This window comes from Onychostoma macrolepis, chromosome 01, assembly GCF_012432095.1.
Source record: "Onychostoma macrolepis isolate SWU-2019 chromosome 01, ASM1243209v1, whole genome shotgun sequence".
In the NCBI taxonomy this organism is placed as follows: Eukaryota; Metazoa; Chordata; class Actinopteri; order Cypriniformes; family Cyprinidae; genus Onychostoma; species Onychostoma macrolepis.
This window is the reverse complement of record NC_081155.1, coordinates 19,204,645-19,221,401: the sequence shown is the minus strand read 5'-3', so window position 1 is coordinate 19,221,401 and position 16,757 is coordinate 19,204,645. Positions and strand designations below refer to the sequence as shown.

Below are 16,757 nucleotides of genomic sequence, written 5' to 3'. Positions count from 1 at the left end.
ATCCTGTGCCCTGAGATACTTTCTTCTGATTAATTTTTGAAGGTAGCGTAGATGCATTCTTTGCCGTCTGATATCCACTATCCTGTGTGATTTCATAACAGTTGAACATAACTAAAACGTTGGCATCTGAAAGTTGCAGCTGCCATTCAGTTTGTGTATAAATGTAAGTTTTTGCCAGTTTTCAACTTTATTCTTCATTTCTTGCAAGAAATTAGTATAGTAGTTTTTCAGTATTTGTGTGGTTGTGACCAAAGTTCTCTCTGTTTAGTTATAGATCGTTATACAGTTATGCTGTCTCAGAAGCGCATCTGAAATCAATTTCAGGAGGTAGCTTCAAGCTGAGAAGTCACTGGCTAAAGGCTGTGACACACCAAGATGACGTTCAGCTGCCGGCCAATGCCAGACAGTCGTTGACCGACTGTTGGCTTGGCTTTTGCAGTGAATTGGTTTTGGCCAGATTGTGAGACAGATCACTCTGACTGGCTGTTCAGCTTAGCAGATGAGTGCATGTGAAGAAAAATGTGAAAGAAAAGAAAGCAAGTAAACAGCAAAGTCAAGAGGTCACATACAGTACAGATGGCTAAACTAATTTTACATCTTCATCTTACCTGAGCATTCCAATATGCAATATTCCTAATGACATGGCTGCCTGGGATGAAGAAAGTGAAGACCGACTGATCAACAAGATCATACATAAACAGCTAGTATAGATGTACAGAACATACATGCTATTTGTCCGTTGTCTGTAGTTTTTTTGATGTCGGTTTGGTGTGTCACGGCCTTTAGCCAATGATTCCTCAGCAGCAAGGCAACAAGTCAGCTATACCTAAGCTTTCAGATTCAACCTAAACCTCTGAAAACACCTCTTCCATGAGCACACAATAACTAGCTAGCCCTTCTGTACAACCTTTTTGCTTAGACTTCTACCACTGGTGCTTGCAGAAATTTGGCTTTGTAGTAAAAGTGTTGCTTTTATTTTGTTACCTTCTGGTTTATTTCTTTTGCTTGCATTTCAGATTTGTTGCTTTGGATAAAAGCATTTTCTAAGCGAATAAATGTAAAACCACATTTGCAATCATACTATATGCACTGAATAAAATGATACTACATTTTTTAAGGTAAGTGTTTTCAAACAATTTATTTTAGCTACATTTAAATAAAAAAAAAATGTTGAAAGTTAGTCAACTAAATTAGTTTATTTAAATGTAGCTAAAATAAATCAATTACAACCACTTACCTTATTTTTTTTTAGTAAATTCAATGAATCTTTTTTTTTTCAGTGTGGTTATTATCATTAACTAAAACTAAAATGATTAAAAAACAAACATTTTCATTACTTAAATTATTCTTAAAGTATATACAAATAAACGTTAACAATTAAACGTAAATCAAATTAAAACTTTATTTTGTTTCAGCTAGCCTAACTTAAGTACTAAAATAACTAAAACTAATAAATAAAAGTAATACAAACATATAGAAAAATAAAGATAAAAATAACAAGATTACTAAAACTTTAAATAAAATCAAAGTGAAAAAAATAAAAAAGTACAATAGTATATCAATAATACTAAAATAACACTTCAGTGAAATGACAACCTTGCTCATTATTCTGCCAATTTATACATCTTCCAGTTATCCTCTTGCCATGTTTTCTCATGTTTTCATTTTCCACAGATTAAAGTTTCTTATAGATTTTTTTCCAAATAAAGATTATGAATACTATATATCTTCCTCGTTCCACTTTTACACCTATCTAACACTAGCTCATATTCTTCCTCTAAAAATACCCTGTCTTCACATATGGCTCTTCCCCCAGATTTCTCAGACTTGCCCCAGCATCCCAACGCAGTTTCTGGCCTCTCAGCCTCATGCACTCACTCACACACACACTCTCACCCCTCTCTGCTCTTTATTTTTAACCCAGTCAATCAGACACTGCTCACCGATGACGCAGATCCACATGCAGCACTGACACCATCAGCCAGAATGAGAGAAAGAGAGAGGGAGGCTGGCAAAACAGGGACAAGCTGTGGCAAAGAGAGGAGACGGAGGGAGAACAAAGTGCCAGATAATAATCGAAGATGAAAATCCTTGAAATTTACAACTGAATGACAAGTGCATTGTTAAAATATTTTGTCAGGTAACATCTAAATTAATTGGTTTTATTCAAATTACAATCTAGTATTGCTGAATCAACCACCACAAAAAAAGTCCCTGTTAAGAGTCAGATCAGGTAGAAACGGCTCCTCAAGGTAACACCTGTACATTTTCACCTTTTTTATACAGTGTATGTGAGATAAATATGCAACTTTGTAGGTGTCTTCACCCTTTGCCTATTCTCCACTATCTCTCTGTCACTTTCTCTCTAACTCTCTCTATCTTACTGATAGGTTCACACCCACTCGTTTGTTAAACACTGAGACAAATAGCTTACATCACTCGGCGGAAAGACTTTTTAGGAAGTTCCAGAAAAAGAAGCGCTTCTCCCCCAGCTAACTCACAACACAGCCGTGACGCAAGAAAGAGACCTACTGCACACACACACACACACACACACACACAGCTCTTGTAGTCTCTGTGTACGCTTGCGGTTCAGAAGCAGAGAGATGAAACAGCAAAGGACATCTCTGTAGATTTCTGTGTGTGTGTGTGTGTGGTTGTTTAAATGGAATACAGAAAATCCATTAGTGAATGAGGATATTGCACTGTAAAAGGGTTTCTCAGGCAACCTAATGTGCTTATCTAATTTAACTGATCACTAATATGATTCTAAATAACTAAACTATATTAGGTTACACTAATGAAGTATTTTTAAAAGTCAGATTAGGGAGAAATAGATCTTTAAGGTCACAACTGCACATTTGCACTGTATGTGTGTGTAGATGAGAAGCCATGCTGTTGTTGACGTTGTCATGACGTATTTCTCGAATGTTGTGAATAGGAAGCAACTACAATTATTTCAAAGTGCAGAAAAATGTGTGAAAGGAGCACAAGAATAAGAAAAATAAGTGTACTGACAAAACACAATTGTTAGTACCTTCTTGTGGTGGTTGTGTGGTACTACAAGAGTGAGATTCAATTACCTCAGAATCCCACTGAGTCTATCTTCCCTCTAAATCATTTCAGCCTGTGTCCCAAATCATGCTCTGTCTTCTCTTCATTACCTCTCCGAGTGTGAGGATAAGAAAAGTGTGAGAGATGGGATGATCACACACTTAGGATGTGGAGTTTCTAGATTTCCCAAGGTGCTTGGAGTGTGTGTGTGTGTGTTTACGTGAGCGAGGCCTTGGGGCGACTGACGTCAATGGAAAGGCTGGAGCTGGGATGAATCTTAATTGTGTCTGTGTATGTGTTTTGGCTTTATGTGGGAAGCATGACATCAATTTCAAATAATATATTAATTCATTCAGGAAGGTTTAGAAATATGTTATGTTAGGATCAGATAAACTCATGAATGTGTATGAAGAAATTGGTCAGGTGTTATATGAACCCACAGTCATTCTGTGTATGATGACAGAAGCCTATATCTGTCTTATTTTGCATATATATATTTTTTTTTAAATGCAATGAAATCCAATGGAACTGACAGACAAAACAAACGCTGATTTATATTCAGCGCACAGGCAGCACTTGCTCCAAAACTGTTAATTATCACCTTGTGTAATTATTATGCAATCTTAGTTTAGTATATTTGACAGCTCACTCAGAATCTTCATTTTAAATGAATAATCCTAGACCATTGCTGTATTTAAATGGCTTAAATGGGTCAAATCATAATTTTAGATTTTAGTGCATTTATGCTATAATGTGTTCTGTTATTTAGACTTTTATTAATTTTGTTTTGTTTTTTTTCTTCTTCACCACAACAGGCAGAATGTAGTTTTTATGATCATATTCTCTCTGACTCTTTGGCTTAAAAAGGCTATTTTATTTTCATTTTATATTTTTATGAAATATTTTAGAATTTAGAATAAAACATTTTCTTTGGCTATACCTTTAATACTTACAGTATATGCAACATTTCTCTAAAAATAAAAATGATTTCTTTTCAAATTATTTAGGGGCCTTTCAAAAGGTGCTAGTATGTATTCTTTAGGTACTTTTCAAGTATTCTGTCTTGTGTGTATTATGTGCTCCCCCACCCCCCTATTAGTGATTTAAATAAGTTACCACATTTTGTTTGTTTAGTATTGTTTATTATTAAGGTCAGTTATGGGACTGCATTTATGCCGCCTTTAAAAATACTGTTAAAAAAGGTATTGTTTTCTTAAATTCTTCAAAACTCGGATACAACCCATTTGCTTCCCCACTGACAGGAAATACACAATGTGAAAATTTGTACAAAAATGTATGGCTGAGGTTCATTCATTTATTTAATTTTTTAATTTATTTTTTGTTGGTGTGAGTAGGAATTAGCGAATTTACTAATTGCTGTAAATGTTTCAGTGTTATTTCAGTATCATTGAGATACTATTATAGCTTTTATTATTATTTTGCAGTTAGTTTTTAGTATTATCTTATGTTTTCATTTTCATTTTAGTCACATTTCATTCATTTTGTTGTGTTTTTGTCATTTTTATCATTTTTAAATATATCTATATTTTTATTATTTTATTTCAGTTTTGGTTTTTAGTTATTTTAGTACATCAAGTTGTACTAAATGAAAATGAGAAATGTAGATGAAATTATCTAAAAGTTTTTTTGTTTTTTTTAGTTTTAGTTTAAGTTTTTAGTTTTAGTTTAAGTTTTAGTTTTAGTTTTAGTTACAATTCTCCTGTAGCTTGTTATTTTATCAGTATACCAACTTTTGCCTCTTAGTTTCAATAAAGTTTAAGATTTCATAGCATGAAAGTTTTCATTCCAAATGATCAAGGACTTATTGTACTACCCCTTTAAAGATATAATACATAATTAATGTTAGCAATTGGACCATGTCTTTCTCTTGAAGGTGTTAGATAGTGGATTGAATTTTTGGGAATGTGATGATATGAGAGGCCTGACATATTGACATTAAAAATAAAATGCCATGGGCACAGATCAGCAGTGATAACAAGGAACAATGGTCACAGGTGTCGCTTTTATTACCGTTCCAAAAGGATGTGGAGGTTTTACACGGCCTTTAGGCCAAAACACCCCTCCCTTTGCTACCCATTGTCCCGCCCCCCAACCCACCCTTGTCAATCATCATCCCTGACCCCCACGAGTCAGGCATCAGTTAAGACTCTTTGTGATGGACTGATTTCCTCAGGGGAAAAGTGAATGGAGGATGAGGAAGGGGAGGAAGAGGGAAGAAAGAAGAAGATGGGAGAAGAGGTGAAGTGTAGAGAGAGAATAAAGAGGGGTGGGGAAGAAGAAGCCATGCTTTCATCTGTTATCAACAGCCACATTTTCTATTGTGACGTTTTGTCTGCTAGGCTGCTAGCCATACCTGACTGACCTCCATCCCTCTCTCCTTCTTTCCCTTCCCAGGATGACTCATACGGGTGGTGCGCTCCTCCTCTCCTTCTTGGCCCTCCCCCCTCCCCCTCCTTCATCGTCTCCTCCTCCTCTCTTTCTCTCTCCCCTGTTCCCTCTCTTTCTCGTCCTCCCTAGCCCTCACTTGGTGGCCATAGTGTAGCAGCCGTCTGGGTGCCACTGCATGTCACGGATGCGCCTGACGGACTGAAACTGGGGATGACGAGCGCCGTACTCGTTAAAGTGACGGTATTCACCCTTCTCCAGCAGGTACTGGCTGCCACGGTAACCAGGATACTGGTAGCCCACCCAACTATGACAAGAAATGAGAGGAAAGACACACAAACATAGAGAATGAAGAAAAATCAAGTACAGAACTGAGAATAAAGAAGAGCCTCTTTTTCAATTCTGTATTATCAAAAGTATCACACTGGAAATTATTTTATTGAAATATAAACAGCATTAGTACTGTTAGTTTATCTAGGTTGAGTAACTATAACTGAAATTAAAACTGAAGTGTGTAATGCAAGACAAAAGTGACTGTTTTCAAACAGGTTTCCAGAAAGTCTGCCATTAGTCGGATAAACACAATCTCATGGTAATTCGTAACAGTTTTACATTTTGGCAAATTGGTGGCTAATTCATATAAATGATACAATTACATAATTTTATCAAATTATATAATTTGTATGATCTGCTTATGCAACAATGTCAGTTATGTTTTGGGGACCTTCATGCATTTTTCAGAAAATCATACGTTTTTGTGTGATTAACATTATATGAAATCGCCACCTCTTAGAATAGTTGTTTTTTTCTGTGAGTTTGGGTTGGTCTTGCCAAAAAAGTGCAATGCTTTGACACTGCCAGATTTTATACTACATTGGAAAATATTATATTCATATTTTGTTGATTGAAATATTAGGAGCTTTGATACTGTTATCTTATTTAGGTTGAGTGACTATAATGGAAATTAAAAGTGAAGTGTGTAATGCAAGATAAAAATTAATGACTGTTTTCAAACAGGTTTCCAGAAAGTCTGCCATTAGTCAGAGTCAGACAAAGACAATCTCATGGTAATTCATAACAATTGTATGATTCATTTGACAAATTGGCTAATTCATTAAAAAAAATTGTTCAGTCTGATTTGTGTGTTCTGCTCAGGCCATAATGACAAAAAAAAAATTAAAAAATCTTCATGCTTTTTTGAAAAATCATACATTTTTATATGATTCACATTATATGAAATTGCCACTTCACAAAATTGGTACGTTTTGGAGATTACTAATGAACAAATTCATTCGAATTCATTTTGTCACTTTCGTACAATTCGCTTTTCCCTCAGTAATGGTTATGTTTAAGAGTGGACCTTCATGCTTACTTTATGTATATAAAAAAAGGATGTATTATTTGAATTCACATATGAATTACATATGAATTCACATAAAATTGGCACCTGGTAAAATAGTTACATTTTCCCATGAGAACGGGTTGACCACCCTGCAAAAAAGAGCAATGTCTTGATGGTGCCACATTTTATACACTTTTCGGTAGCTAGAAGAAAGTGTTTTAACATGAAAAACGGCACATTTCTGTTTTAAACTCAGTGGATTTAAGAAGTGAGGGTATGACTTATAGATCACAGACTTCAATTTTTCTCTCGTATCAGATCAATTTTTTATGTTGAGATCTCACTTTTATGTTCAGATATCACAGTCTACTCAGATTTCTTTGATGAGAGACCACTTACGTGCCACAGCTGACCATGATGCTGCCCACGCGGTCGGTAAAGCCGAAGGTGTACATACTGGGAACATCATCATCGATAATCTCCATCTTGCGGCCCTTGAATTCACCAACTTCATACAGACAGATCTTATGCTTTTCTGGGTCCTGTGTGGAGCACAAACAAGAGGAGATCAAGGTAAAATATTCACTAATAAATGCATAAGATTTCAAAAATCATTTTAGCCACTTTTATCAGTGACTGAGATAGGACAGGAAATGATGGGAGGGAACAGATCAGGAAATGTTGGGAGCTAGATTCAAACTTACATTGCCTTCAAAAACACCATGGCCCGATGTGTCAGGAAATATATCCATGAAAATGGATTTAAAAATATATATATTTTTCCTTTTCAGTTTATCTGTAGCTGGGAACAGGAGAACTCACTTTTCTGAATGAGCACCATGGCTTAGTGAATCATTATCTGAACAATGTTGGAATGATTTTTGCTAAAAATGGAACGAAAATATTCTAAACAAAACCAGAAATGTGTATAATCCATAAAATGGATGGATACCATTCTGATAGGTCTGAAGGACAGCAGGTAGTCGTTCCTGTGGCAGTTGCTCCAGCAGTCCCAGCGGGGGTACTCGCCCTTCTCCAGGATGTACATCTCTCCGCAGAAGTTCATCTGCTCCCAACCCACCCAACTAAATAAAAGAGAGGAACACAGAGAAAATGGAGGAGGTGTTAAAATGCACAACAACTGGTAAGTCACTCATATCAGTATCACAGGAACACTCACGGGCCGCACTCCACGCGGAGGGAACGCACTCTATCCATGCCCATTTCACACACGTTCATGCACTCATTGGAAATCTCGATCATGCGGCCCTGAAAGTTCTCCTGATCATACACATACATCTGAGAGAGAAAAAAATCAAGTCAGTTTTGCTTGTTATCCAACTCTCAATTAAAGTTGTCAGTTTTTAGTTTAGCTTGGTGTAAAAATAAAGCGTACATACAACTCCCACATCTATTTCTATGGAAACTGAATTGACGCTCAGTTCGGCACAGCTGTTTGCCATCGTGCACCTTTCATCAGTCATCATGTGCAACTTTTATGCACCTGTAAATATGGTACAGGTACATACCCTGTAGTTTCCCATGCCCGTCTCGGTTTTCTTCTGAGTTTGAGCAGCCTTCCCATCAGGCTGGGAGGCAGGCTTGGACTTCTCTCCACCAGTGGACATGATGACTACAACAAGAGAGTGGAGAAACGTGAATATTTAACAGCCTTCTTGCTGGAAATATCTATTGTTGGACATGTAGTGATGTGAAGTACTGAATATTGCTCAAAGCAAGTGATGAAACCCATTCCAACAAATCATCGAGTACATTTATAGCCCTTGAATGAATTCTTCACCCACTTACTTTGAAACACTTACACAATAGTGTTACAGACGTACAATGCTCATACGTAACAATTTGACCGGGATGACTAATTTATAAATATATCACAAAATGGTACATTATAATGGCTGAATATTAAAAGTGAAACATGGAGCGAGTCCCTTAAGGTATTTGATGGAAATCCAATTATTGGCTGATACAATTCTTGCTACTTCTTCAAAATATTTGCGTAAGATATTAAATGAACCTAGCCCGATTCTCACAAGGCTTCAGACAGCCCTTTTTAATTAAAATAACACCCGTCCCAATAAGTAATTAACAGCAATTTTAAATTAGAGACTGTGTTTAATAAGTAATCAAAAACCTGCATCACTTGGTACTGCAATTTTATATATTATTTAACACACTGCCTATAATTCATCTCTCTCTCTCTCTCTTCATATTCACAGCTTTTCTGTATTAATTTTTTCTGTTATGACAAAAAGGTTACAGACGATGAATATAGTGCTATGCTCACAAAAGGATTACATTTTAATTGCCTTCTACCGGTGACTAATGTGTCAAAGCTGTTAGAGATATTCTTACACAAGCCCATGCTGGGGTTTCCTTGCTGTAGACTATGCAACCAGACTAAACGTGGGATCAACTCTCTCCCAGTTTGTTTTTGCTCACAGACCCCAGTCTCTTACCTGTGTGTTACTCAGTAGCCGCTCTCTGTCTCAATCAGCGCGTCAGCGTGTGTATTGAAAGCAAACATGTGTCCCTTTTATAGGCTGGCGCCCAGCATGGGGGGATTAGGCCCACAGAAACAAACTCGCTGAGCTCACCAACCCACACACAGAAAAGAAATCACCCCATCATCAAACACAGAGAGGGAGAGAGAGAGAAAGAGAGAGAGAGAAGTATACTTATTTCTCAAACCCAAGAAGTCTTTTTCATAATTATGGAAGCTTGCCTTTTGTCTGTGTGTGTCTGGTTCTGATGCTTTACAAGGTGATGAAAAATACAAGCTATTGAGTGCCATTACAGCAGTACTTACAGTTTATTTCACTGTAAAATGAAGTACATGAAACCTGATCAAAGTAAACCAAAGGAAAAAATCCAGCAACAAAGATACCAAAGTGAAGGCTTAGATTGGAATATTTTCCATATGTTGGATCTATGATATTTTACATAAAAGCCTAATTCATTTAGTGGTAGTAGAAGTTCATCATTTTAAAATGACGTTATTAGCCTGCTTCCGCAGCACACTAAAATGGACAAAAACAAAATCTCATTTGTCAGTGTAATGGAACACCATCGGGCCAAAGCCAAACCATCAGGCGGCAAATTGAAGACTTGGCGAATTTCCAGATGTACACTGAATTTATGATATTTTTCATAAAATGCATCTAATTCGGTGCCAATAAAAGTTCATTTTTGTCTCATTTACAAAGTACATTAACCTGCGTATGCAGCCCATATGTTGTGTTAAAACTCTGGCAACTGTGCCGCCAACTGTGAAAGTTAGTTTTTTTAGGATAATATGCCAACAAAACTGCACCAATTACAATTCAAGATTCATGGTTGAGTGATACTGTTACCCTAATAATTGTAGCCTAGAAACATGTTACAAGAACATTTCTCTTATGTGGAATGTGTTCTTTTACACACAGTCACAAGGCACTCGTATTTATGTAGAAAGTGAAGATGCTACTTCACTGGCTATGTTCAGAACAGCAATAAATCCCATAATGCAATGAGTTTCGACTGTGATGGATGAACCGAAAGTAATATCAGCCATAGTTTGAAACCTCTTACCTTAAAATTTGTCAGTCTGATGACACGGTAAGATATTTTTAGGCAAATTTTTAGGAGGGGGTGGGGGTGCAAATAACAGCATTTCCAAGATGATAACTTATGAATTATGCAACATGGTACGATCCTTGATTCCTGCTATTTCATAGGCCTACCATTTTTCATGCATTATAAATTGCATTAGTATTCAGTAAACAGTGAGCTAGTAATCTAGTCTAAACCACATTCCCATCACTTTAACACTTCTGGGTCATGGGTCATATAAGGTGAGGAGGAGCAGCCAGTACACTCTCAGAAATAAAGGTACAAAAGTTGTCACTGGGGCGGTACCTTTTCAAAGGTACACTTTTGTACCTATTAGGTTCAAATATGTACACTTTAAGTACTAATATGTTCCATTAAGGTACCAAAATGAACCCTTTAGGTACAAACATGCACCTTATGAAAAGGTACCGCCCCAGTGACAGCTTTTGTACCTTTATTTCTGAGAGTGTATGTAGCACATGTTCCTAATGCAACACTACATCCTAAAGTGTGGATTATGGATTTATGATGAGTTTAGTATAGTACACTTGATTATAAAGGAAAAAAGGTCTGGTTGTATCACAGAAACATACTCAAATTTTCAAAGTTACATAATCAAAACTCAAAGTTTCCTAAGTGAAATTACCATGGACAGATAGCATTCTAGGTTACAGTGTTTTTGTAAAACAGAAAAGAAAAACTTATAGGACCTACAACAAATACTTTTAAACCTCAAAGTGAAGAAAAACTTCATCAAGACTCCAATATTTAATGTGTGGATTCATTAGGCCTACTAAAAATTACTAAACTGCTGTCTTGCAAACTTTAAGACAGCAGACAAACTACACACATGTTTCTGAGCTTTGAAAGAGAGGACGTTCACTGTATGCAGTGGGTCAAATCCCTGTATTCTCCACATATAGGCCGCTCATTGTGTAGCATACGACGCACAGTGCTGACCGATAGGAATACAGGCGCTCGCGCTCCATTGTGTGAATCAATGTGTCTGCATTCACACGGACCGCGGGAGTGCGCGCTCGCTCGCTCGCTCGCGGATACATCAAATCCAATGCGCTGACGACGCAAAATGTTCCACTACTCTGGACTCACAATAAAGAGAATGATCTCACAAAACACACACCCAAACACACACGCACACACACACACTCCTCACAGATCCTACCATTAATTTCAGCGTCGCGACGCGCACCCAGCTTTGATGGTCGCTATAAAATAGAAGCGTCAAATAATCATAAAACTTCTCTCCAAACGGGACTGACGAGCATCACTGTAAAGTAGGACAGGTGGAAATTCAGGTAAGATAAAGTTAGAGTAATAGATGGATTCATGGAAATTTAGCCTACCTATAAAGACAAAATAAAAAATAAAACTAAATTTAAAACACGCCAATTGATTTCTATTAGCTATCAGGTCAAGTGCCAAATTAAACTGCACTTTGTCACCTTGACTGTTGTGTTTGGGTATTGCCTGGAACAATAGGAACTTCTTTGCAGTGCATAGCATGTATATTAAAGCTTCCGCTGGGAAGCATCAGTGCAAAATTATCAGCCTAGCAACCAACGCTGAAACAATATTACAATATTTTATTTATATTTTTGTTTTGTTTACATATTTTTACATGCAATATGTTAAGCAATTTTAATCTGCAAATCCACTTTCTGTGGACAAGTTATAGCAAAAATGCTACAATGTAATATCTTTTCTCTCATATAACTCAAATTTGTCTCTCACCGGTTATTCTTCTAAATATTGTCTTTTCTTATAGTGAGCGTCTAGCAATGTATTGCCAAATTTGTACTGCAAAGCGCTTCTCAAGTGGCTTTTGAAAAGTTACCATCATAAAAGCGATACTGAAGACCACAAATAACATTTTACAACTGTTGTTTTGAGATGCAATATGTTACCAATCTAACTTTTTTAGCATTTGTATAAAAAAAGAGAACTCGCGGAGTGATACAAGGGACATGAAAGTAGCACCGGTTTGTTATCAGAATCAAGTATTCGACAGAGCTGTATTTATCCATGTAAAATTATGTATTATAAATATTATTTAATATATGCCTACTCTTTTATTTATTTATAATACGGATTGGCCTTTTGATAGCAATTCCATTAGCACTCCTTTTAGGTTTTCCCAAAATGCCCAAATGTACGTCAAACTATATGTTTGTATGAAACGTAACTGTACGTCTCCCAAAGTTTGTAAAATACTTTTGAAGAAGTTTTCAGGCTTGGCTCTTGTGCAGGAAAGAAGATGAACAGAGTTACTAAGACCCAAACAAACCCATCAACGCCTGGGCTAGACATGGCTCCTTGCTTTAAGGTAAAAACCTCACCACTCTTTCTCTCTTGTGAGCAGAACAATGAAATAGTGAGAAACAAGCTATTGAATCTTTGTCTGAGAGTGAGAAACAAGGCGCCAAACTATCAATATTTGAACAAAGGCTTCCTCTGCTTAGGTATTGATTTTGAGATTTGAAAAATGAATGCTCTGTGGACGATTGCTGCTTCTTGTCCAAGATGTGCAGAAGTATGAGAAGAATTCTGGATTGTTAAAAGGGATAGTTCACCGGACAATGAACATCATCAAGTTGTCCCAAACATATATGTATTTCTTTCTTCTCTGGAACACAAGGGAAGATGTTTTGAAGAATGTGGGTAACCAAACAGTTTCTGGTCCCCATTGACTTCCATAGTATTTTTTTATTTTTTCATTGGAAGTCAGTGGGGACATTCTTCAAAACATCTTCCTTTGTGTTCAGGAGGGGGAAAACCCCCCCAAAACATTCATACAGGGTTGGAACAACTTGAGGGTGAGTAAATGATGACAGAATATTCATTTTTGGGTGAACTATCCCTTTAACAGATGAAAGGACAGGAGGCCAGCGGTCGTGTGTTTGTAGGAGAGAGACATTTCTCCAAATTGGAAAATGGAGCTGTGACATGTGCATATGTGTTTGTCAGGTGACCGTGTTCGAGCAGGAGCATTTCCAAGGCAAATGTCAGGAGCTCACCTCAGAGTGCCGCAACATCCAGGAGCGTGGGTTTGACAACATCCGCTCTATCCGTGTGGAGAGCGGCGCGTGAGTCGCCCACTCTGTTAATGATTGCAAAATCTTGCCAGTTAGTAAGGAAATTACAGTTTTAGATGTTTTTGAAAGCTTTTGGGTGTTTCATCCTGAGATGTTTTAAAATGTGTGTTGGGAAGTGTGCTTTCTAATGACTTATGAATATGATTGAGATGCCTCAAGATTACTTGAGAATTGGTTTTGTGTTGCTTCCTGAAGGCTACCCAGGAAGAAAAACAAATCCAGAAAGATATTTATGAGCACAGTGCTTATTATAATACCTTGATGTGCATTTTTTTTTCTGAAAACAAAACATCATAAATACCCCGAAACATAGTGTAGCCTAAGTACTTTATAAATTCTCTGCAGCTGGGTGGGATACGAGCACCATGACTTCCAGGGACAGCAGTTTGTCCTGGAAAAAGGAGAATATCCTCATTGGGATGCCTACAGCGGCAGTCTGGGCTACCATGTGGAGAGGATGATGTCGCTGCGCCCCATCTGCAGCGCTGTGAGTGTGTGAGCCCATTCTGATGCTTTGAAAGTCTTTTATTCTCAAACTTTGATTTTGCCTGACAATAAAACCAGATGAGAAAATCTCTTGCAATGAAGGACAGAGCTCAGCCATATCTATGGACCAGAATATCATAGACTCTTTTGGCTAAGCAACTACACTTAAAAATAAAGGCTTTATTGGCATTTATGGTTCCATGAAGAACCTTTATTTAAAGTGGAAAAGATTATTAAGATGTTCTTCACACACACACACACACACACACGGTTCTTTTAAAAGCTGTTCGCTGAAAGGTTCTTTAGGGAACCCAAAATCTATGGCTCTCTGTGAAAACCCCCTTTTGAAACCTTTATTTTTTTTACTGTAGCAATAGACAAGGTTGATGGTAATCATGATGTTTTTTGGCGTTCTGCTCAAATTCAGTCAAGCAAACTGTCTCTCTAAAACCATGCATTTTTTTTCTCTCCATCTCCTTCCAAACTCTCTCTCAATTTGTAGGACCACCAGAGCAGTCACATGGTCATCTATGAGAAGGAGAACTTCCTGGGCCGCAATGTAGAGCTGTGTGACGATTACCCATCTCTGCAGGCCATGGGCTGGTGCGACAAGCAAGTGGGCTCCATGCATGTGCAGTGTGGCGCGTGAGTAACGCTTGACAAAACACCATTAGTGCCAAACTACTGTTCTCCAGAACTACACATTTCTCATGCTCAACAGCTGTGCTGACAATACACTTACACACAACACAGATGAGACCAGAGTCATTGGCTCATAGTATCCAGTCCTTGTATTTGTGAAGCGTTAATGATTTTGCCTTCACAATACAGTCAAGTGTAACATACCGTCAGATAAAACGTCTTTCTTTGACTGCACATTCCTCACTTGGTGCATCAGACGCAGTCACATAACAGCAATACTGTACCTGTGACTGCCACATCTGTTATGTAATGACGTTATACCAACATTTCAGTGCATGTCATTGCAGAAACTGATAATTTAACACAGTGATAATTTACCATACCGTACACGGAAGAAGGACTTGCAGTTGTCATGTGTTAGGTGATAAAACAGGAGAAAAGCATCCCATAATCCAATGGGACATTGGCAAGCAAAACTCAAATTATGATTATTTTAAGTATTCCATTCTCGGTCACACTTTAAGGTTCAATTCTCACTATTAACTAAGACTTTTGCATCAATAAACTTCCAATTAGTGCTTATTACTAGTTATTAAGTTTGTTGTTTGGGTATTGAGTAGGATGTAGAATATGGTCATGAAGAATATGTGCTTTATAAGTACTTATAAACAGTCAATATGCATGCTAATAAGCAACAAGTTAATAGTGAGAATTGGTCCCTAAACTAAGGTGTTACCTACATTTCTAATGTACATTAGATTAATCCAGCCACATTTGTTAATTCAACATTCTCACTTTCTATTAAAACACTCTTTTTCATTCCCTGTCATATTGTAATCATGTCGCCACATCTCCTCCTCATTTCCTGTCATGGTCTGTTTCCCTGCAGTTTTGTGTGTTACGAGTACCCTGGCTATCGAGGACAGCAGTACGTTATGGAGTGTGACAGGCACAGCGGAGACTACCAGCACTGGAGGGACTGGGGCTCCCACTGCCAGACCCCTCAGATCCAGTCCATCCGCAGAATCCAGCAGTAATGCCTCAGGGCGCATGGAAGGAAACGGAAAGCGTGCAGAGTTTGGAAGCAGACGAGTCACACCAGTCATTCTAGCAGCAGTCACTTTATGAGGTGCAGTGTGGCAAATTGTAAGACCTTCACTGGCTGCATGTAGTTTCCACTTGCGGTGCTCTAGTACTATACCAAAAAAATAAAATAAAATAAATAAAGTCCAAGCATACATAGAAACACATCAATGCCCGTTCAAGAAAAAGCACCAGCTCACATTCATCCCCACATGTGATTCAAGGTAAAGTAGCAGCATATAAAAACAATATTCATATGAGACTAATATTCTATACAGAAGCACAGTGGGAGACACCGGAGAGTAAAAATGTGTCAATAACGGCAAGATGTGTATCTGTATATGCAACCATGTCACGTCTCTGTGACGTTTGAGTGCCATATGGGGACAGATGGGAGTGTGTGTTGGACCATTCGGAGGAGAGGAGGACAACGATTGACTAATAAAAACATACTCACCTCAAACTAGCATCTTTGTCTTTTTGCCAGTTTGCAAAAAGATTGTAATATACCTAGTAAATGTTTTATGACAGCAGTAAGGCACTAATACACAAAATGGTTATAATGCTGGGGAAAGTATTTTAAGAAATATTATTCATTTCATTTTGGGGGGAAAAATCCTAATTGACCACCATCCAGAGCAAATCGTACTCTAGCGTCAATGCATGCTCAATTATTTCTTTTTGTCTGAAATCCAAGCTTAAATGGGGCAGTTCACAGAGAATGCATTATTATATCCCACTGTTTATGTAAACATGATGTGCTACATTTTTTGGCTGCTGCATTGCACACAAGTTTCAAAATCTGCTTAGGAAAATCTTTCACCCTCACAAGAAATTTCCAATCGCTTGGATTCCTACTTGATTTCACCTGCGAGAAAATTTGCCTAAACAGTGATAAACTTAAAAAACTAAAATAAAACACAGCTCAAGTTAAATATTTCCATTCCACTGCCCTTCCTCTCACATTTTCAAATGCATTGTTGAACTTAACTTGAGTACTGCATTTTTAGAACGCTGTGTCA

The 16,757-nt window shown here is 37.5% G+C and overlaps 2 protein-coding genes across 7 annotated transcripts; one reads left to right on the top strand and one right to left on the bottom strand.

Moving 5' to 3' along the window:
- Window positions 1-5,220: 5,220 nt before the first annotated feature.
- crybb1l2 (crystallin, beta B1, like 2) lies at window positions 5,221-12,049 on the bottom strand. Of its 5 annotated transcripts, XM_058789112.1 has the most exons (8): window positions 11,875-11,913; window positions 11,595-11,699; window positions 9,280-9,407; window positions 8,332-8,435; window positions 7,983-8,101; window positions 7,755-7,887; window positions 7,202-7,344; window positions 5,221-5,767 (listed from the first exon to the last, which is right to left on the bottom strand). In XM_058789112.1, exons 4-8 carry the CDS (start codon window positions 8,428-8,430, stop codon window positions 5,596-5,598), a joined length of 666 nt encoding a protein of 221 aa, XP_058645095.1. In that variant the 5' UTR covers window positions 8,431-8,435; window positions 9,280-9,407; window positions 11,595-11,699; window positions 11,875-11,913; the 3' UTR covers window positions 5,221-5,595. The 5 variants fall into 5 exon arrangements, with proteins under 5 accessions (XP_058645095.1, XP_058645076.1, XP_058645065.1 ...); XM_058789093.1 differs by lacking the exon at window positions 9,280-9,407 and having other exon boundaries at window positions 11,595-11,637; window positions 11,776-12,049; XM_058789082.1 differs by lacking the exon at window positions 9,280-9,407.
- cryba1l2 (crystallin, beta A1, like 2) lies at window positions 11,475-16,740 on the top strand. Of its 2 annotated transcripts, none has more exons than XM_058789127.1 (6): window positions 11,475-11,727; window positions 12,679-12,755; window positions 13,397-13,515; window positions 13,870-14,011; window positions 14,513-14,655; window positions 15,542-16,740. In XM_058789127.1, exons 2-6 carry the CDS (start codon window positions 12,687-12,689, stop codon window positions 15,687-15,689), a joined length of 621 nt encoding a protein of 206 aa, XP_058645110.1. In that variant the 5' UTR covers window positions 11,475-11,727; window positions 12,679-12,686; the 3' UTR covers window positions 15,690-16,740. The 2 variants fall into 2 exon arrangements, with proteins under 2 accessions (XP_058645110.1, XP_058645118.1); XM_058789135.1 differs by having other exon boundaries at window positions 12,652-12,755.
- The last annotated feature ends 17 nt before the right edge of the window (window positions 16,741-16,757 follow it).